At 36.5% G+C, this 22,838-nt stretch overlaps 1 protein-coding gene and 1 pseudogene across 1 annotated transcript in view; one reads left to right on the top strand and one right to left on the bottom strand.

The window, feature by feature from the left end:
* Window positions 1-22,838, bottom strand: part of LOC135690814 (uncharacterized) — a 44,779-nt gene that overhangs the window by 14,290 nt on the left and 7,651 nt on the right. Inside the window, exons 2-7 of the mRNA XM_065208485.2 lie at window positions 6,650-9,122; window positions 4,561-5,800; window positions 2,994-4,001; window positions 2,162-2,664; window positions 1,373-1,685; window positions 451-741 (exon numbers count right to left, since the gene is read on the bottom strand). Coding sequence (XP_065064557.2) covers window positions 451-741; window positions 1,373-1,685; window positions 2,162-2,664; window positions 2,994-4,001; window positions 4,561-5,800; window positions 6,650-9,103 — 5,809 coding nt within the window. The 5' untranslated portion in view covers window positions 9,104-9,122. The remainder of the gene's footprint in view (window positions 1-450; window positions 742-1,372; window positions 1,686-2,161; window positions 2,665-2,993; window positions 4,002-4,560; window positions 5,801-6,649; window positions 9,123-22,838) is intronic.
* On the top strand, window positions 9,121-21,587 carry LOC148960338 (uncharacterized; annotated as a pseudogene).

Raw genomic sequence — 22,838 nt, 5'->3', positions numbered from 1 at the left:
ACGTCATCTGAAGAAACTTAATATCTATGAGAATAATAAGAGTAGCTTTTACACGGGACTGTAGCCCCCATCCCCACTTTTTCGCTAAGTATGATATCAAGGTTGTGGCATCAAAGATAACTATGGCAAAGAATGACAGGAGCCTTTCTTTTTTTCTAGAGCCCCCTACTCTAAAATAGGCTCCGGCGTCCCTGCTATGAAAGGCGCTGTGCGCCCCTTACTCCCTTCCCCGTGTCTGATATTAAAAAAATTCTTTGGAAGTTTCTTGCTAACGTTTCAATGGTTCCTCCAAAAAGATATCATCGGGGAGGATATAGTCATTTATTCTGTCTTAATTTAATTTAATTTAATTTAATTTAATTTAATTTAAGGGGGGGGGGGGTCGTAAATTTAAAGGAAAGTAAAAACGATTTCCATATTCTTAAGTGAAATAGGTTTTGTGTGACGTACTTGCTTCTGCTATTGACATAGCATTCTCATCTGCTTTTTGGTAAATTGAAACCAAGGTAGCTCTTGCAAGTGGCATATCTCCTTGCTCAGTGAAATTAAAAACACTGAAGTCGTGGAGGTCGTCGCATGTTAGCTTGCTTTTTACACACTTTACTTTCCTGACAATGTGTTCATTTAAGGGCAGGATATTTTGGAATATAACATCCTTCAAAACTACTGGCCCAGTTTTGTTGCTGATTGTTGATGCTTCCAGGGCCATCTCTATGTAACAGGCACCAGGCATTATTACTCCTGCAAAATAAAGCAAACAAAGACTGTTTTCCACAGAACCATTGATTGCGTTTTGAATTAAGGCTAATTCACGTTGGCAAAAAATGGTTGGCATCTTCAAGTTTTCCTAATTTCCCGTCTTAACTTTAGAAGTCGTTGTTCTCTTTATTGAGAAATTGATTTTGGAAAAAAACCTTCATGATTTGGAAAAAAACCAACATTAGATTCAATGTTGCCTTTTCTGAAGCCCTGGTATTAAATAAAATTTGCCAGCAAGGAAAAAAATCAAAAAAGTTTTTACTACGGTTTGAAGGCATTCTTCTGCTTGCGCCACTTCAACCAGAAAAAGTGCCAAAAACATCCTTGCTCAGCATTCTTATAACATAATTTATCATTCTACAGCTTGTGTTTGGTTTAACAAATCTTTTTTCAGAAGTCTAGACAAATATACATGTAACTTTCGTGCCAAGACAGGCCCTTGAGATTGTCATACCATAAGATACCATAAGATTTCCCCCATTGAGGTATCAATTAAATTTCTTTTTTCTATATAGATGCAACAAACTGTTCATATAATTTCATCCCGTTTTATGTTAAAAGAGAAAAATCCTTGCTGCCACTAGCAAAAAGTAGAAAATTAAACAAGACCAACCTGCTGACTTCATCTTGTGATCATTGAGATATTTATAGTTAAATAAATCTATCTCATTTTTCCACGTGCATTTCTCTGATGTTACGATTTCAGAGACACCAAGCATGTTCATTGAAAGCTTTGGTATAAGAAATTCGTCTTTTACCCAGAGATCGACCTCCTGCCACGGGTAGTTAGGAAATCGAATAAACTTTCCTTGCCTTTGGTCTTGAAGCAGATTGAAAGATACATCATATCCTAATGTGTACATCTGGCCAATTGTTTGTGCATACAAATGTTGTAATCTTTTCTCCTCTCCCTTTTTCGGCAGTGCCTATTGATTTTAAAAGTGTTTATATAGTTAGGCAACTGGCCTAGACATATTATAAGTGCATACTTAAAAAGTATAAAGACATCATATTTACACTAGTAAAGGTCTTTTTAGCTAAAAAACAAAGGGGAATAATTTATATGGTCACCTTTTTCTTCACTCTCAATTGAGTAGCTCTATTTCAGCTACTGTGCTAATTTGTAGGGTCAGCGTTGGATACAAAGTTCCAGGCGACTATAGATATTTTATGTTACTGCCGACGAATTACGTACCCATATTGAATTTTGAAATGCAATGGTCTTAACTTGAATTTTGAAAGTGTGTCTTTTGAAAGTGTGTATTTTTAAAGTGTGTATTTTTAGGTAAGATGAAGTTTTAAGGGATCGTCAAGCGTCCCCAGAACAAAATACAAATAGCATCAATAAAGGGCCTTTATGAACAGCTCAATAAGATAAACAGGACAAACTTTGTCGTTTTACCTGTATGACAGAAATATTGTCAGATTCCAATTGATTTGCTATTGCTTTGATGTAATGGGACAAAACAGGCCTTGGGCTTATTTCAATGAAAACAGAGATGCCATCTTCTAGCATTTTCTTCACGCATTGGTTAAAAAGTACAGGGTTTCTTAAGTTCCTCCACCAGTAATCATCATCGATTTCGTTGGCCTCGACCCTTCGCCCCTCGGTTGTAGAGACAAATACGGTTTGCGATCGCTTTGGCTTGATATTTGCTTTCTTTATTCTCTCTTTGAACATGTTCTCGATTGAATCCATGTGGTGGCTGTGAAATGCCTTGTGAGTTGCAAGTTTCCTCCAGAATATGCTCTTGTTCTCTGAATTGATATATTCTTCCACTTTCTCGATTGCCTCTTTATCTCCAGATATCGTTACGCTTGCCTTATCATTGACAGCCGCTATGCAGATTTGCTGCTTTAGGGACAATTGTTCAAGAATTGCCTCAACCTCTTTTGTGGTCAACCCTGAAAGGAACACCGAAACGTTAAAAAGAAAAAGGCATAACGGACAGGGCTGGTTACAAAATCCTCACCTACAAGAAACACATTTAAACTAAAGGTGAGAATGATAAGCGTACTAGGTGTAGCTTTTCATAAGCGATAATCGACGTTGATTCCTGTGCTGCGAAATCGGAGCACCGCCTGAACCTCGAACATCTGTAATCTGTAAGATAACTACGATAAAGCACCGTAACATTGCATGAATTACTTCCTTGCTGCTATAGTTAATACGATGTTTTTAGCTCAATGACCTTTGTTATTTAAAAATACGTATGAGTAGTCGAGTGACCTACCTATAGCTGCCATTGCTCCAAGTGATTTACACTCGTCTTGCAACGATGCTCTAGCCATAATGACGTCAACTGCCTTCTTCACTTTTATTATGCCAGCTACACAGGCAGCTGTAATGTCCCCTAAGCTATGACCCCCTACAGCTGTTGGGATGATCGAGGCACTCGTTTTCAAGAACTTGGCGACTGCATATTGCAGAGCAAAGATTGACAGTTGCACCGTGACAAGACAGTCCTCTTTACACTTGTCATCTTCTCCTTTCAGATATGCCAACAAAGATCCTTTATGTCCTCTTTTTCTTGATCGTTTGTCAATCCTTTTAATTTCCTTAAACATTGTAGGGTTGGATAGAATGTCACCTGCCATCCCAAGCCATTGAGATCCTTGCCCACCAAACACGAAAGCAACAGAAGTGCAGTGTTTTGAGGTCTTTCCAGCGGTTATGCCTGTGATTTTGTCTTTAGGATTGACGGAGAACCTGGTCAACAATTCTCTTGCTTCTTTCAAATTCGCAGCTGCTATCGCTAGTCGAGCGTTGTGATTGGAGCGTCGCTCACATAGTGTGTAACAGACATTAGAAATATTTTCATCGTTGTCTTCCAGTGTAAGAAGCCAGTCACTAAATGATACTGCTGAATCGATCAAGGCTGCTTGGGACCTTGCTGAAATAACGAAAACCTTCATGGACCCTTTACAGTGGTGCGATATCTTCTTAACATTCACGCTATGTTCATTTTTTGTATCAGCTTCTCGCACAATCAAATGAGCATTACTTCCACCATATCCGAAAGAATTTATGGCTGCAACTTTGGGTTTACTGCTCGAATCTGGCCAATCACAAGTCTTAGTTGTAACCACAAGATTTTTTTCTTCAATATCTAGTCTCACTGCTTGGTTTTCGATTCCAACAGTAGGCAAAATCTTTTCAGTTTTCATCATGATGCAAACTTTGGCAAGTCCGGCCAAACCAGCTGCTGATTCTGTGTGATTTATGTTTGACTTCACACTTCCTAAAACCCCAAATAGCACAATGAGGTGTTATGCTTCTTAGAAAAATACTTATGAGAAAATTTAGAATACCATCTTTTCGTGGTACAAAATTTAAAGATGGCTTTGAATAGAACAAACATTTTGAGTCATACTGAGTAATTCTGAGTAAAACTCAAAATGTTTGCTTTTCTCAAAATATCCATTTCTAAATTTTGTGCGACGAAAAGATTGTGTTCTATATTTTTTCATTTACTGCTCTTATTTGAACATTTCTTAAGGTGGAATGTCATTAGTGACATCAAAGAGATCAAAATATTGCATGTTTCATCGAATCTAAAAACATTTTGTCTTTGAATTCAGACACATTCACATTCAGGACTCAATCCCATGTAGTCGTATCTCAACATTATACTAAAAACCCAATATTTGAAATGTTTATAAGTTAATCAAAAATTGTCTTCTAAAAATTTGGTTTTGAAGAAAGAAAGTGTAATTTTTTGGGGAAAAAAATTAATCGTCAACACTATCATCAATGATACTTAAATAAATCACAGGACATAGCTATTTTAGATATCTAACCTATCTTCACTGGGTTATTTGGTTTCCTTGTTTTGCCATAAACATCACCAACTGATTTTGTTTCAACCATGTCACCAATTATTGTCCCGGTTCCGTGCATTTCAACATATTGTACATCCTGCGGATCAACAACAGATTGTTGCAATACTTCCTTCATTAGATCTCGCTGTGTTTCCACACTAGGTGCAGTAATGGGTGCGGCGGTCTGTCCATCGTTATTCACTCCCCAGGCAAGAATATCACAGTAAGGCTGATCTCTGCAACTGACAAGGTCGCTTGCTTTTAAGACAAATGCAACGACGCCTTCTCCTCTACCGTACCCATTTGCCCTTTCGTCGAACACCTTACATTTGCCATCAGGTGCCAGCATATTTGTCCTGCAAATTGTTATTTGTTTTCGCGGACATAAAACTAAATTAGCAGCAGCTACAATTGCAACATCTACGCAGCGTCGTTCTAGGTGATCGCAGGCAACGCTTAGAGCAGTTAATGACGAAGAACAGGCTGTATCTATAGCAATGCTCGGTCCTGTTAAGTTGAGTGAAAATGAAATTCTGTTTGCAGCAATGGAAAAAGCCGTTCCAGTACTCGCAAACTGATCAAGCGATAGTATGGTGTCATCCTTGAGGACGACAGAGCTATAGTCAAGATTCATTATACCAACATAGACTCCAGTTATACATTGCTGCAGCTCCTCAAGAGTTAGACCAGCATCTTCAATAGCCTCATAGACTCCCTGCAACAACATTCTCTGCTGTGGATCCATGCTCCTTGCTTCCGTTGCTGAGATTCCAAAAAATTGGTGGTCAAACCTCTGGATATTTTCAAGGTACGAGCCATCTGATACATATGCTCTTCCAGCAACAGGTCTGGTAGGGTTGAAAACACTCTCAAAATACTTGTCCCTTGCGTGCCTGTCTGAAGGATATTTCCCCAATGTGCTAGTACCATCCTGTAACATTCTTTGAAATTCAGAATTGCATCTAGCTGTAGGAAATCTCGTCGACATACCGGTAACAGATATTGAAAACTGCCTCTTGTTGATTTTTTTGTTCAGTTTCAAAGCAGCATTTTGTTGTTTGGAGGACTTTTTAAAGTGTAGCACATTTTCAACATCCCCAGGTGAGAGTTTTTCTTCACGGTTCAAAAACGGTGCACAAATTGACAGCATCACTGGAAGAACAGCTATCCCGTTGAAGAGACCAAATAAAATGATTCCAAGAAACATTTTAAAGAAAATCTGCAACATAAAAAAGTGCGTTTAGCAACTGGTTTGGAATCATAATATGCGTAAGTTTTTTTTATTTACAGAACTATCTTTAAAAATCTTTAAGCATATTATTGCATCATTGAGCTGACTGTAATTGGTATTCTATCTCTTTTGTTGTGTATCAAATTTGACTTGTTGCTGTCGTAGAAACGACTGCATGGTATGTATAGGACAATTTTGCAGTGGCCAGTCTCAATCATGAGTGATAATTTAACTTGGTGACAAAACTGTGAATGTTCAATTTACATTATTTAGTGTAGCACAGCAAAAGTGCATCGGTAATGCTAAAATAAAATGCTTGTCATTATTGTTAAACCTTGTAGTAATTTCTTAAAATCGTGAGCTTGATTGAAAAGTTAGACGTCACTTTCTTTCGCATGTGGAAAGAAATCAGCTTTAAGCGAAATGGGTACGAGGTCAGAAGCTCGGCCGCAGTTTTAGAAGACTCAAGCGTAACAAACCTCAGAAATAGGTTTTACATTAAATTGCATGGGGAAGCATACTTGGCATCCGGTATTGCATACTAACGCGCTAAGCCTTTCAAAGAATTACGCTGAAAATTATCCTAGTCATTTGGATAATTCTTGATCAATAATAAACCACAAAAGTATCTCGAAAATTCAAATTTCCCATGATAGACTAACACCAGTGTTGACGCACTTTCAAATCATTACATCTACTTTCTTGCATATACATATGATTTTATGCACAATAACAGATGAATTTGACAGGCTTACAGCGTCATCAAACAGACAATGTTTTGCCTTGAGTTTAAATGATGGAAATATGTGTGAGACTACTATCAAGAAATTACCTTACCTGGAAAATGGTCGACGAAGCAAGCCCTGTCAGGGACATACCAAGAAATGTGCTCACTCCACCCAGTAACACACTTCCTCCAACAGTGGAAAGGGCATCAATAATGCGTTCATTAACGTTTTTCCTTGTTGATGTAGCAAACGCATGGGCGATGTGAGCACTATAATCGACAGCAAAGCCTACAGACATGACAATGTTGATCATAGATATCGCGTTCAACTGTATGTCCCAAAAGTACATGAGACCAAATATCTCGACTATCAGTGCAGTGAAACCAAGGTTGACCAGAATAATGATCACTGGGTGCAAACAGAATGGAATTAGTATGATTGTTATAACAGTGGACACTGCAACCAGGTTGCTTGTCACTTCCTTTATGACTGCTGCATACTGTTCAAAGTAGAGGAATGGGTCAGAAGCAACCGTACACTCTAACTGACTGTACTTTTTCAGGTCTTGGCGAAGAGTCAACATGGCATCCTTTTGAAACGTGGACTTAGAGTTGTCTTTCAAAAACACAATAACTCGACTGGCGATAATTTCGTTACTGCTATCAAGAATGATATCGAGGTTATGCTGGCTGTAAACTGGCAGGGAAAGAAATAGTTTTAAATGTTGATTGAAATTCTTGTTGTTAACATTTATTCCGAACCTGTTGACAAAGTCATCAAAATAGTGAATCCAGGTAAAATTTTGCTTTAAGTAATAGCCAGTATTATAAGCAATGTTCGCTAGGTCTGATACCTGTTTACGTACAGCAATGTCAGAGTAGTTCACCTTCCTATTCAACTGTATGCTGACTGGAATTGTCTGTGGGAATTTGCTCTCAAATGTTGTGATGTATTCCGAATAATACGTTCCTTTCACAGCTAAGCTTTTTCGATTGAATTCATTGTTTACATTAAAACATCCGTATATACCGAATGCCAGCAGTCCTATGGTCGATATTATAACAAATGTTTTGCCAAAAATGGAAAGTAAATATTTGCCATATGTTTTCATGAATTTGTGCGCAAAGGAGAAGTCATTTGGTAATCTACAGCATGTGCGATCTTGAACATGTACGCTAGGGCAGCAGTCGTTTCTGTTTGCAAAGATTCGCTTGGCATCGAATGTCAAAAGGGCAACAAACAAAGTGATTTGCAGTAAAAACTCAACATTAATGCTTATTGCAGTGTAGATGCAAAAGTATCGAATGGCTGGGAAGGAGCTAGTGGCACTTATAAAAAATGCGACCACATCAGTAACAGTTGTCATTGTTACCGTTGCACCGACTTTTGACAGAGCAAAGGCAATGCGGTTTTCCGGAATATGGCTTTTCGCCTGTCTATCAAACTCGTCGACAATAATAAACATATCGTCGATGCCAATGCTAACTACCAAAAATGGTACTACTCCAACGAGATTGATGAATGGGATGCCTAGGCCAGTGGTGATACTTATACCAGCCAAAATGCCAAGTCCAGTACTCAGCACACCAGCAACAGAAAGCCAAGTATGACCACGTACAGGGTTTATGAACTTTGTCAACATTAGGCATGAAAAGGTAATCATGACTGTGAACGTAATGCTAACAAGTGAGATGTCACGGTTTGAGCTTTCAGATATTGCGTCATCCAAACTTTTCTCAGCTGAGAAAAATATTTTAATGTGCTTAAGGTTCTCTTTGACTGATTTCATTCTTGTGACAAATTCCGATTCCCAATTCAAAATCTTCCGAAATTCAGTACTGTTGACTGCTTGCTTCAAAAATATCTGTATTTTAAGTGCTTTTGCCAGTGGGATCTGTTTCTTGTCATCCAATTTGAAATCCACAAAGCCATCTTTCAAGTTAAATATTGCAGCCCTTCCATTGGACATTAAGACACTCGTTGACTGCAGAGCTCTTTTGAACTTTCTATATAAGACTTGAACGTTTTTCTCCCGCCCTGACACTATTTCCAGAGGGTTCATCTGTGCACAGTTTTTGCCTCTTTTATAAAGTCTAGGCGCTTTTTTTAAATAGCCCGGACTTAATCTGCAAATATCCTCATACCCAGTTATGTTTTCAGCTATTTTCAAAACTTCAAGAGCCTCCTGCACACTGGCTATATCAAAGACATTGCTTCCATTTTTAGGGATAATGAGCAACTCTTCAGTTCTCGTATTAAAGGTATTAGAGAAAAAACTACTCCCTATCTTCAAGGCTTGTTCAGCTTCAGAATTCTCAGGTACAAACAATATTGATGACCTCTTCTCATGTCGCATGCGCAGTAAACCAGTCGTGGATAATGCTACTCCTATCAGGGCTATAAGGACAGTTTTCTTCGGGTTTGTGGCAACCTTTTTCCCAATAATCTCAAAGAAAACTTCACATCGAGCAAGAAGTGCGCGAATGCAGATGATATATCTATACCACCAAGCCACCAATCGACTTCTTTTTGAAACAGACCGCACAATAATCTCTTTCTTCATACTTGCATTTTTCAGACACCTAAAACAAGAGTGAAACGCAATATAAGTAGAGAAAAGGTCAGAATATCTTACAAGTTTTTTGCTAACGTATTTTCGGATTCCTTTTTTGGATTTTCGATAGAATCTTAAGTCCGATTCTTTTTCTGTTAAAATAGTTTCCTGTTTTGTTTCTCGTCTGCATCGCACAGAAAACGTTACATTTACCGCAAGATTCAAAAATAGAATTAACAAAATGGCATCAGAAAGCAGACAATTCCGAACCTTATTCTGAATTTACTAGAAAATACTTTATTGATTTATAAATATTTACAAATATAAATTATAAACATAAATATTTGCAAAAAGAAATTATCCAGCCTTAGCCACTGATGGTACTTGTCTTAACCAATGACTATCCAGCCCTGGCTGTAATATCAGAGGAATGCTACAAAAGCTAAAATCAATCGTGTGTCCAAGGAAATGAGGATACGGGTAATTCTCATAGAGCATTTCTGCAATCTACTGCATTTAGCGCAACCCTTCACCTGGCGTTATAGTATCAAAATAATATCACCTGGCGTTTAAGTTAGCCATTTTTAAATTTCTCATCGCTTTCCGCATTTTAGCAGCATTCGTGGTAACTGGCTCTCAACATACTTTCATTGACTGTTTAAGCAATTGAAAAATAATTGCCTCAATGGTGGTCATGACCAGACTCGGACAACGTTTGGATCTAATCGCAGAAGGTTTCGTACAAGGCAATACCTGCTCATTCTGTTTGTCTGTTTACATTAGCATATGTAGCTAGCTATTTTCAGACGGTTTTGATAAAACTAATCAAAAAACAGATTTTATGGTTTGCAGTGCTATAGTCTTTGGTTTGCAGTGTTATAATTGTAAAAATTATAGGAAGTTGTAAAACATTGTAAGTAAAAACGAAGTTAATAGGTTCTTTTTTTGTTGGCCTTCCATTTTTAACCTTTAGATATCTTTTTCAAAATCTAATCAAATTGGTGGGTAATCTTATATTTTGTTGTATTGGGGAGAGCTGAGGCCATACACATCAGGTTTGGAGGAAGATCATAACATTTCGCAACTCTGAGAACTACATAATGCAAATAACGCTACCAAAAAACGATTTTTAAAGTTTGGGCGAGAGGTCTTTGAGAAATCGTCCATTTATCATGAAATTGTCAAGACAATTGATAGTAATTTAATGAATAAAACTTTTCTAAACTTTGTTCATATAATTTACAGAAGATTCCTTAAAGCATAAAAAAGAAAAATATGCTATCTCCGGTCAATCGTTTTAACTTGGATTTTGCAGTATTTGCCAACGGTCTTCCAGGAATGAATGAGCCTCTTGAGTTTTTCTAATTAACAGTTTAAATAGATGAAAGTTTGAGACATGTGAAGTAGGAAGCCTGAAAAATCGTCTATGCTGGTTTTCTGAATCTACTTAATTGAGGTTCTCTTTCAAGCCCTGGGGATTTGCATGCATTTGGTATCACTAATAATATTATTTCTTTGAAACGTTTTCAATTTTTCTCTTTTGAATGACAGAGGCTATGAAAAATATGGCAAAGAAGTGGACACTAATTTTCTTCAATATCGACGCTGAGTACTTTCACGAAATTTTAGAGTTCTTGCCTACTAAAAGATTCAATTTTTCTTCCTTTTTCAGCTTTGAGCACTAAATTTTTCCGATTGCCCAGTTATCATTTCCTCTGGTGGGTTACTTATAAATAAAAAGGAGTTTGTTTAGGAAGAAAACAAAATACATCTACTCGTGTTATAATGATAGTAATAAAATAATAATGTTATGATATAAGATAATAATAGTAAAAACAAAATTAATTGGACATTAGCCAACGCCATTGGCGATGAGGAAAACCAAACAAAAAATGAAATGCAATAACTGAAATAATAAGATACTTTGAGGAACATTAAAGCATAAAAACAACCAACAATTTTCTAACAAACAACTCAACCTTAAGCTTTAAACCAATCACCAAAGAAAGCCTAAGGCTAATAATTGTGAAGCTTAATCACAAAAAGGCACATGGGCATGACATGATAAATGAAAAATTCGTAAAGATCTCAGTTGATATCATCCCACAACCCCTCTTGAACATGATAAATAAATGCACTATTCAAGGTACATTCCAAATGTCTTAAAAAAGGCTATAGTTTCCCCTGTCTATAAGAAAGAAGATTCTTTCAATAAGGCAAATTATAGACCAATAAGTCTACTCACAACACTTTCTTAGGTATTTGAAAAAGCAATAGGGCTTTAACCTTCTCCATGTCTTGAAGAAAAAATTTCGAAATTCTTATGCGCATATGAAAACACTTTTCTTCCCAGCACGCTCTTTTTAGACTTATTGAAGAATGGAAAACAGAAGTGGAAAGGAACAAAAATATCGGTGCTGTCCTTATGGATTTGTCAAAAGCCTTTGACTGTCTACCAAAAACCTACTTTTAGTAAAACTACGCGCCTATGGTGTAGATAGAAATTTTCTTTTACTCGTACAAAACTATCTATCTAAAAGAAAGCAAAGAGTCAAAGTGAAAGGTCATTGCAGCTCCTGGGGTGAACTTGGACAAGGAGTGCCACAGGGATCAATACTTGAACCTCCACTTTTTAATATTTTCCTAAACGATATTTTCTACAGCCTTAGTGAAGGGTCTTTATGAAATTTTGCTCTTGACAACACGATATCTGTTTCTGCGACAAATACTGATGAACTATTGCAACTTGCACAAATTAACATTTAAAAATGTCTTGATTGCTTTAAATCAAATAAAATGAATGCAAATCCCTCTAAATTTCAAGCTATCTTAATCGGCAGCAAAGATGTAAATGCATAAGTGAGTTTGAAATTGAAAAAGAATTTGCAAATAAAATAGAGAAAACGTTACTTTGCTTTGTCATCAGATCGATGAAAATTTAAAGTTTGATGCTCTTATCGATAAAATCTGTAAAAAAGCAGCTAAACAGTTAAATTCTTTGAAAAGATTGGCAAGATTTATGGGTGACAAAGAAAAAAAGATAATTATGAATTCATTTGTACTATGTCACTTCGATTATTGTCCATTGATATGGATGCTATGTGGTAAAGGAAGTCAGGATAAGCTAGAGAAAATCAACGAGAGGGCACTAAGACTAGCCTTTTCGGACTATTCATCTTCGTACAAAGAATTACTTGCTAACTCAAAAGAAACTACCATACATATCTAATCAGTTAGAATTTTAGCGCTTGAAGTTTATAAAATATTTAACAACCTGTTTTAATGAAAGACTATGTTGTACCCTAAACAACAGGTCATAACCTTCGACTCAAAAACCCTCTTGACATTCCAAAAGCCAGACATCCAATAATGGTATCAGATCATTAAGTTTTCATGGGCCTAAATCTGGAATTCACCCCGTTTCGTTTTGCATCAAGTAATATGTCTTATGCAATCCTTGAAATTGCTTTATGTTAGTCTTAACTAATGGTTTTCATTGTTGTAAAAACTAACATTAAATAATCTATACAATACAAAATCTTAAATGTATACATCATATATTTAGACATAAAAAAGATCCTAGAAAATATTTATAAATTTTCCTTTATCATTATGCCAAAATGTTAAGATTTTTAAGGGGTTTATTGAAGGCCACCACCATGAAAGGTGGAACGAAGATTTGAAAGTATATTGCTGAAATCTGCATCCAGAATATCAACAACATATGTCAATTTAGGCCTAATGATGATGCTAGACTAGAAATTATATTTTTATCATCAACCCTTATTGTTTCCAGTCATTTTTAATTTGACATGACCAAAACATGGCAAGATCAGAAGTCTTGAAAATTTTAGAAACATGTTTGAAAACAAGGTACTCATATCCAGAATATCAAGGTACACATGCTACTGATCTACTAGAGATTGTGCACAGTGATGTATGTGGACCAATGCAAACAACCAGTCTAGGCGGACATCGATATTTTGTTACTTTTATCGATGATAAATCAAGATTTACTGCAATATACCTCGTAAAAAACAAAGATCAAGATCTTCAAAAGTTCAAAGAGTTTGAAGCCATGGCAACAAATGTCACTGGACAGAGAATCAAAAATCTACGATCAGATGATGATGGGGAATGTAATTCAAATGAATTTAATGATTTCTGGACACTCAAAGGCATTTCAAAGCAGAGAAGTGTCCTAAAACACCAGAACAGAATGGGGACACAGAGAGAATGAACAGAACCATTGTAGAGACCGCAAGAGCAATGCTGGATGCTGCTAAATTACCAAATGATTTTTTGGGGAGAAGCAGTTGCAACAGCAGTCATTTTGAGGAATCGTAGTCCGACTAAAGCAGTGAAGGACATGACTCCATATAAAAGTTCTTATGGAAGAAAACCTGATGTTATACATTTGAAAGTATTTGGATATGATGTTTAAATGCACATTTCAAAAGAGCTCACAAAGAAGTGTGATTCAAGATCTAGGAAGGGCATCTTTATTGGGTACAGTCGCTACAGAAAATGTATCGTCTATTTGATCCACGAACAAAAAACTTTATGAATCTAGAGATGTTGTAATTGTTGAAATCGGAACACATTCATTGGTTAATGTTGACTGACAGATGGCTGAAGCCACTTTTGTATCTGTCAATCGCCTTTAAAGCCCCGGCAAAACGGGCTCAAAACAAGCTCTCGTCGTCGTTCAGTAAAAGCCTCCAAGCCTCTACTCGCAGCTTCACGTCGCCATTATGAAAACAGGACGGTCAGCGGTTTAAATAAGTTGCTTTAAATAGGTTAAATAAGTTAATATAATACTATCGATTGCCATGGCTACGACAGGGTTCCTTTCTTAAAAAATACAATATGGTACAAAGGGTTGTTTTGGCTACGACAGGGTTCCTTTCTTTAGAGGAATATAATATGTTACAAAAGATATCTATGGAAACAACAGGGTTCCTTTCTTTCACAATACCATATTTAGAGAGCAGCAAAGGTTTTGGTACAAGAGGCCATTTGACGTTGTGACTTGTTGTGATTTATTCGAAAGTAAAGAGAAAACTGGTGTTATTAGTCTTAGGAAAATTTGACAGGGTTCCAGAACCCTTGGAACCCGGTCTGAATCTGCCACTGAGTTTATCTGCCCGTGATTCAAGTGCAACATTATAGTTATTATAGGAATCTGGTGAACTGCACAAAAGAGATTCTTGATCCTCTTCAGAGACTTGCACACCCACTGAAGCCATTTGCTCTGCCAAACTTCTCATTTTGTTTATGTGTTCCAAAATCGTATCATTTTCTGACATTGTCGCAGTAAAATACCTCTTTCGTAAAAACAACCTCTTACGTAAAAACAATCTCTTAGCCAGTGATTTGACTTCGTAGTGGTTTTCTAATTTTGACCACGCTTCGCCTGCTGTATTCGCTGATCGAGCCAAATATAACAGACTGTCACATCGATAAACAAATGGTCGCCAGTGCTTCCTCGCACGCTTTCGAAATTTTCTGCACAGAAGCTTCCGTGGCTCCTTCCCCTTCCATTTCTTCGCCAGAAACTAAACCCCAAAGACCCTTATCTTCGAGAACCATTTGCATTTTGAACTTCCATAAATGAAAATTCGTTCCATCGAACTTATCACTGTGCTCTGACATAAACTCCATCGGTTTCGCAGTCATAATTCGCACTGAATTAATATCGTCGAAAGTCAGCTTCGTGGCAAAATTCTAATCGAATTTATCAAAACTCCTGGGCCCATAACCTGTTAAACTCAGGAGTTTTACGCACAGTAACAAGCGATTTAAGATAAATTCATCCATAACATAACGGCAATTACAACTTGAACAAAAAAACTTAGACGAAGTATATTCTTACAGGTCAATGCTTCTTTTAAAAAACGCGTGTATGCTACGCTCCCCCTATTATTCAAAAAGTTCCTTAACCCCTTATGGCATATTGCATTGACAAAGCTGCTGAGAAGCTGGAGAACATTGTCTCATCCTACGAACCGGGCATTTGCAATTGCACTTGCTCTCAAATCATGATTTCAATTGTAAAGAACGAAAAGGCATATGGCCCTCTTAAAATCGTTAATAGTTTTCTTCGATCAAGAACAAAGACAACAAGCGCAATTCCGTAATGCTTCTACACTCCCCTCACGAAAGTATCCGGACAGTTTTGAATTCAGTTGCGAATCTGTTGCTAGAGAAAGTCAGTTATCATGAAAATGTTTTTATCAATTTCCTCGAATTTTTTCTTGAAGTTTTTTTGGCCTTTAATATATTTATTTGTCGGAAAAAAAATAATCTCATCAATTTGCAAGCAAACTCTGTTAGGGTTTTTCCTCAAGATGGTAGCGACCGAAAGAAAAGAATTGACTTTTGACCAGTGTCTAGAAATAATGTTTTCTCACAATGATGGGAAAAAGCTATCCTTAAATTACTAATATCATTGGATGCACAAAGACTGCCGCTTTCGAGATATGCAAAAAGATTAAAAAAAAACAAGAAGCATAAAAAATTTGTCACGGTCAAAAAAGCAAGAGCTCTCGCGACACCAACGGCCGAACGTTTCGCCCTTACTGATTTTCACTGACACTGATTTAGGTCATTACGCAAACTTGTACTGAATGTTCACAAACAATTAAACCTTCAAAAGCTGTCGGTAAATATTGCAAGGAGAATGACAATGAATTATAAATGTAACCTCCTACCGATTGATTTCAGCAAAACTTGCAGCGGTGAAGAAACAGTGTGGTTTAATGGCAGTGGCGGCGCCAGCTATTACAGAGTGGGAGGGTAATGGGCGCGGACAGTAGGACCACGCCCTTTTTGCCTCGTTTCAGTTATTTATACCAAGTTAACTTTTTTTAGGAAATTTGATCTGCTCCTACGCAGTGTTTTTTAATCCATTTTAAGAAGAAATATGTAGACCATATTTTCAGAAAAGTGGGGGGGGGGGGGGGTAATTACCCCCCCATACCACCCCTTGGCGCCGCCACTGCTTAATAGTCTTGCACTGAATGATAAGAGATATTTGCAAGAAATTTTATTACCGAGTTTTATACATGCTTTATAAGCGATTGGTGGCATCTCCATGCTTACATTGTCCCCAACTGAGAGTAAACACGTTGTATTTCTCTTCATTCGAAATTATTTGTGTCTCAAGGACCAATTTGTAAAAAATTACCATGTTTTATTGGCCTATGTTTTAACTGAGTCCAAGTCACCTGACTTGCTGTTCTTTGACTATTTGACATCAGTTGATTTGCATAAGGCTTGTAGTGCAATGGTTTTTCATTTTATCAAAATATGATAACGGATAAAAAGCGAAGAGGTTTTGCAGCATTTTGATGTATTGGTTTATTTTGGACGGATTTCCCATAAAATTATTATCATAAAGTTAAAAATTCGTTATCGCAAGCCTGAATTTGTTTTTGTCTGAAAGCGCAATCGATCTTCTCACTGTCCGGATACTTTCGTGAAGGGAGTGTATATATTCTAGATAAGATTAATCTGAAGCAAATAGCTTTAAAATGAGCAAAGCAGAAAGTGAGAAGAATCACTGTTGACTGACTTAAAAGAATATTACACTTAGTGAGCAAAAGTATTTCACAGGCTGAGACAGAAATGGCCGCACACCAGCCAAAAATTTTCGCGAACCAAAATTCAAATGGCCATAGTAAGTTTCATAAAAGGTATAAGATGACTTTTTAACTGGAATTTGTTGGAAAATTTATCAAGGTTTGCTGGTAAAAATAATAAATGTAAGAATATTCTTGATTTTTGCCTATTTCTAAACAATATTGAGCCATTATGATTGAAGTACCTGTGAAACATTTGCAATAAAAAGTTCATCTTTGCACCAATCCACGATATCTTAGTACAATGAACTTGGGGGTATTTACTTTCATTTTCTTCACTTTTGTTGGAGAATCTGCTAAATTTTTTGGTCGCAAGTTTTTGGAGCTGCATCGGCCGCTTTGTGATATGTTGCAGCAAAATTTAATCAAAAAATGTGTCACAAATTGTAATATCTATCTTTTCCAACCGATTGCAGTTTTGAAATGGGAACAAATAAAGCTGGGAGACTGTCCAATAAAAAGTTAAAAAATTTTATTTTTCAAAAAGTAACTTTTTTCAACTTTTAAATTAAAGGTGTTGTGAATGGTTTGAAGTTTGATGGGATTAGATTTTAACCGTAAAAAGACGCCCAATGGCTTCGCAAAAGTGGTTTGAATTTCGATCGCTTTGTTGTTGACAACGCGATGCAATACTTTTGCTCACTAATTAATTTAATTTACTTTTATTTGGCTACAAAATCACTTTTTCTATAGGTACGTCAAAGTAAATTTCCTTAGCAGCTTTGTTATTTTTGGTTGCTATGGGGTTTTCTTGACTGTTGAGCCCAAAATTTTCGTTTTCAACCACGCAAATTTTGACCTCCCATTTATTGAACTGAATTAAATTTGTGTTCTATAATAGCTTTTACATAAAGTAGCAGGGAACATTTGGAGAGAGCTGAGGTGGCGTGAAAACTTGTAGAATTTGTCGACAAATTAGGATGAAGATATCAATTTAATATTACCGATATTATTAAGTATGGTTGGTAGTAAAATACGTCGAAGTACCGTAAAAAGTTAAGAGCATTTACTGGAAATAGAAAGCAGAAATATTCGAGGAAGAAGAAGATGAGAGCAGGGATAAAACTAGGATATTTGACGTAGGCCCATTCACTTCGACTCCAGATATACACACGAGAAAGTAAACCGATACTCCAAAAGATCTCAAGACATTGTCCAATTCTTGAAAAAAATAAAAGCAAAGTTTTAACAAGAAAAAGAGCAAGATCACTTGGATTAGAGTCTGTAACAATTCTTAAAAAGAAGGACCAGGGCAAATACAAACATTTTGAGAAACACATTGGCTACCTGACATCTGTCCCGCCCCTGACCAAATTTTAGAGCCATTCGATTGGTTCCTTTGGTACAATACAAAGTAGCTTTTCGTATGTGGAAGAATTGTGAGTCCTGAGAAAACAGGATTTTACTGATCACACTTGCAAACCACTTTCACATTCTTTTTGGAAAAGAGATTTCCTTTTCGGAACGAGGCTAACGATAATGTCTCAACATAGCTCAGTTTGAGGTGGGAGACAATTCATGAAAGTTCTCCTCCACATATTACAGGCATACGATTTCTCCTCCGCCTAGCCTCATAAAATCAATACCCATTAACTAAAGTGGCCCGGTGGCCCGTTGCTTGTTTAAAGCCAGTCTTATCGGGTATTCCAACTTTCTACAATCTATACAAGCAACATTACTACAAGCCACTTCTCATCGTGAAAAACTTAGGCCATCGCCCCTTATGGAATGACTTTAATTTAGGCATACAGGAAAGCACACAAAAAAAGGAAAAAGCGGTATTTGTCCTCTTTTAGTTTTTTCATTTTTCTTTCATTTTAAAAATCTTTATACACGAATTCCCTATCAGCTAAAATATGAATAAACTACTCCTGCTACAAATTAATTTTTTAATATATATGAAATAAAGATGTTGCTGTTCTAACTAGGGATCGTGTTTTGTTTTGGGAATTTATTAACTTTGTAGGAATCCCTTCAAGTTTCTTCTAAACATGGAAATTGTAGGGCTCATTCTGATGTCTCTTGGAATCTCATTCCATGTTTTGGCCCAAGAGCGAAAGAAACTTCCCTTTAAGAATTCCAAACTTTGCCTGGGGATGTCAATAACAAGCTAACTCCTAGTCGAACAACTAGATATCTCTGATCTAGTGATAAATTTAGCTCTAAGACTGTTAGGGCAAAGACCATTCATCATTTTGTACATCATTATGGCCCTGTCATATTTAATTAGGTTTGAAACTGAAAGCCATTTAACCCCACCCGTTCTCAAATTTAGCACTTTCAATTAATGTCTGAGCCCCGTCTTGAAGACGCTGAAGATGTTCAAGCTTACAGACTTCCCCATAATTCATCACCGTATCTTAGATGGCTCTCGAAAAGCGCCCTGTAAACCTGGTCCAATTTTGTCTGTTGGAGTATGTTTTTAAGTTTCCTCAACGAAGAAAGACCACTTTTGAGTTTACATTTAAGCCTCTTGTACTGCTTGTTCCAAGATAAATTTTCATCGATAGTGACTCCCAGATATTTTGCTTCATGGGCTCGTCGGATTTTTTCTCCATTTATTTCCACGTTTATCTCCCCCTGGATATAGTTAATTCATCTTTTATGACCAATGACCATACATCCAATTTTCTTGGTGTCCAGACTAAGCTTAAGCTTTCTTTCTACCTTTGTCATTCGTCAATATTAAATCAGATTTTCGTTGAGCCATTTGTTTTCAAATTCAGAGTAAAGTAAGAATAAAGTTATAAGTATCCCCTAATATGGTTTTCTAACTGGAATGAGACTTACGTGTCACACCTCCAACCAGGCCGAGTATTGTGCATCCGATAAAAACCCCCGTTAATAAAAAATTGTACAAGTTATTGTTTGGGTTCCCATTAAAATTCATTTTTGAGAAACGAAGAAACAAATTTAGGGGTTTTGTTTCGTTTTGTATAAAAAACCGACCGAGGGAATGGCCAAGAAAGATGGGGTGCAGGGGAAAAAAGCAGAGTAGAAGGCCTACCTATTTGTTCTTCTACATTCTGCTTTCTTTTCAAAGTTTCTGCTAGCTTTTATGAACAAAATAAAACAAGGATAGTTAGCAAAAAGTATGAGTAATGTTGTCAGCTCAATAATTTTGCGGGCTTTTTAAAATAAACAAATCCAAAATCCTTCATATTAATGTTTAAAGACTCATTGCTAACAATGAGCCATCGCACTACGCAAGCATCCCATAATGCATTTTCAGACAGTCTGAAATCAATTTGTTTGGATTGTCGCCTGGATAATTTGCCACCTTCGCAAAGGCTCATTACTTCATGAAAAAATAGAATCTTCCAATAAGGGGCGACGCGACTCTACTAGTTGCAGCCCAATTCTTTGTGGTAAGTGGTAAGGTAAGATTATTGACCTTCTTTATCACTTTTTGAAATTTTATTTATTTATTCCTAGTTCTAATCAGTTACTCCGCATCAATACACTTCATGTAGACACCAGTTGGAAAAGTCGAGGGGCAAATCACTTCGTGAAAGTCTCGTAAACTTTTCATGGGAATCTTATTGTTTTATCTAAAAATCCTTGAAATCTTTTTGTTTTCGTGGAAATCATTGCTATTTGGGCTTCAGGGATTTAGGGATTGCAAGCAGATAAAAAATCCCCACCCTCCCAACAACCACCGAAATTAGTTTTGCTATGAGAAAAATTCTTGCTACGACAGACATTATTGAGAAGAGATTACTATAGCCCTGACGATTCAGACGATTCGCTCTGATGATTTGCACATGGATTTCGTGTTACTGCTGCTACATGCTTTTGTCAGGAACATTTTAGAGAAGAGGACATAAAGCGAAATCCAATGCGCTGGAAGCTAGTTCCTGGTGCAGCGCCTTCTCCCAAACTATATCGTTCTACGTCTCCGGATGCTTCACGCTCCAAGCGCAAAGTCCCAGAGATCGCAATGCCGTCCAGTTTTCTTCAAATACTGATGGAACTGTTTGTGCTAGCTCTTCTTCTTCACAACCTTCCCTTGACCAAATGCCAAGTGATGGTTATTCAGCTCCCATAGATAACTCTTCATCCAAGCCCGGTCCAAAAAGAAAGCTTGCTCTTTTAGAGGAGTTTGTTTTTGTTTTAATGAGACTGAAGGTTGGCCTCTTTCTCAATGATCTTGCAGACAGATTTGGAATTTCAGTGGCACAATCTTCCAAGATTTTCAAAACTTGGATCAATTTTCTTTTCAATGAACTACAATTGTTGTTTCCCTTCCCCTCTCAATCAAAAATTAACAAGCTAATGCCATCAGAATTTGAGCAGTATCCTTCAACAAGGATCATTCTTGATTGCACAGAAATCTTTATTGAGGTGCCTTCTTCTATGAAAGCACAATCTCAAACCTGGTCAGACTACAAGCACCACAACACTTGGAAAGTACTTGTTGGTATATCACCCAATGGTGCCATTACATTTGTTTCAGAGCTTTGGTCTGGCAGGGTTTCAGACAAGGAAATTACAAAAAAGTTTGGTGTGCTTGACCTTTTGGAACCAGGAGACAATGTTATGGCTGATAGAGGTTTTGACATTAAAGATATATTGCCATCTAGTGTGACCTTAAACATTCCTCCTTCTAAAGTAACCACTAACAACTAACCATAACCAAGAAACAGAGGAAACAGCACAAATTGCTTCTGTCAGTATACATGTGGAGCAAGCTATTGGCCCTGTAAGAAACTACCACATTCTTGATGGCACCTTGCCATTAAGTTTGTATCCTGTTGCAAATCAAATATTTATTGTTTGCTGCTATTTAACTAATTTCTTACCCTTTTTAGTTAAACGGTCAAATAAAGGACCAATATAATAAATTGGAGTAAATATATGTACATATTGTGTTTTTCCCAATTTTAACTATGTACCTATTTTATCTCAAAGAAATTTAGAAAATATTTTTTTCATTCCTGTAGAGCACTTTCCTTGGCTATTAACTATAATATTTGAAATGCATATATAAATTTGCACAGCTGGAAGATGATAACACTAATAAATATACCATTTTGCTGACTAGTTTGACTTAGCATCAAAATCATGGTGTGTATACTTATGGTTTTATAAGCAATTTGATGTTGTACAACATGATCTCGCACTGAGTAGTAGTTATCTTGCTTAAGCCACACCCTGCTGCCTGAATTTTCAGTGGCTGAATTTTGATTAAAAAGAAGTGGTGTTAAAATTAAAATTTGTTTTTCTTGAATTCCATTCAGTCTTTTTACATAATAGCAAAGCTTACATTTTTTGTAAATTTGCATTTTGTCATTATCAAGATGCTTTTATATACAAATAATCTCATTTGCTTGATAATGTTACTGTGCTGTCTATTGTGTTTTAAATTCTAGTGTATATGAATTCTTTTCATAAAAGTCCATAGTATATTATGAAGCACCAAATTTTTGTTGAAAATGCCAGTTGAAAATAGTTTACATAAATTTTTAGGTAGTCATAGGATTCCAATTTTGTATGAATAACTTATCACATTATACAAAAAACATAAGAGGAAACCAATTAATTGTTATTTGAGTTACTCAAGGTTTGCACATCACAATTAACTACTCCATCCAAAGATGCTCCAAGAAAATAATATTGATTTGATAAGAATAACACAGCATCTTCCACAGAAATATTTGCAAAACCATTTTGGACCATGTATGCAAAATACAGTGATCTTACATGTGACTCGTAATATCTTCCATGTTCAATTGATGGAGAACAGAAGGTTGAATAGTACATGGACCTTAGCTTTGAAGAGGGTTCAACTGTGTTAACAGCAGCTGAGTAGAAATTGAAAGCTGTTATTCAGTACATCCTCTGTTGCTTCCAATAAAGATTTGATGATTGTTAATTTATTGATGACTTTAATTTCATCTTCGTCCAATACATTGTCAATTTGACTATGGAAATCCATCATTTCTTTGAATTTAGGGGAGGAAATATCATTAAAATCATTAAATGGCATAGGGTCAAGGTCATTTATAAGTTTAACTTGTAAACCTTGAAAAGGAGAATTCAGCCTGGAAACTTCTTTGCTTGAAAAATGTTCTGCAGACGATGGAACACTTTCCAGAGGG

This window comes from Rhopilema esculentum, chromosome 4 (genome assembly GCF_057945365.1).
Source record: "Rhopilema esculentum isolate cy_ngs chromosome 4, ASM5794536v1, whole genome shotgun sequence".
Classification (NCBI taxonomy): Eukaryota; Metazoa; Cnidaria; class Scyphozoa; order Rhizostomeae; family Rhizostomatidae; genus Rhopilema; species Rhopilema esculentum.
The sequence above is the reverse complement of the archived record's forward strand: the minus strand, read 5'-3'. Positions and strand labels throughout refer to the sequence as shown.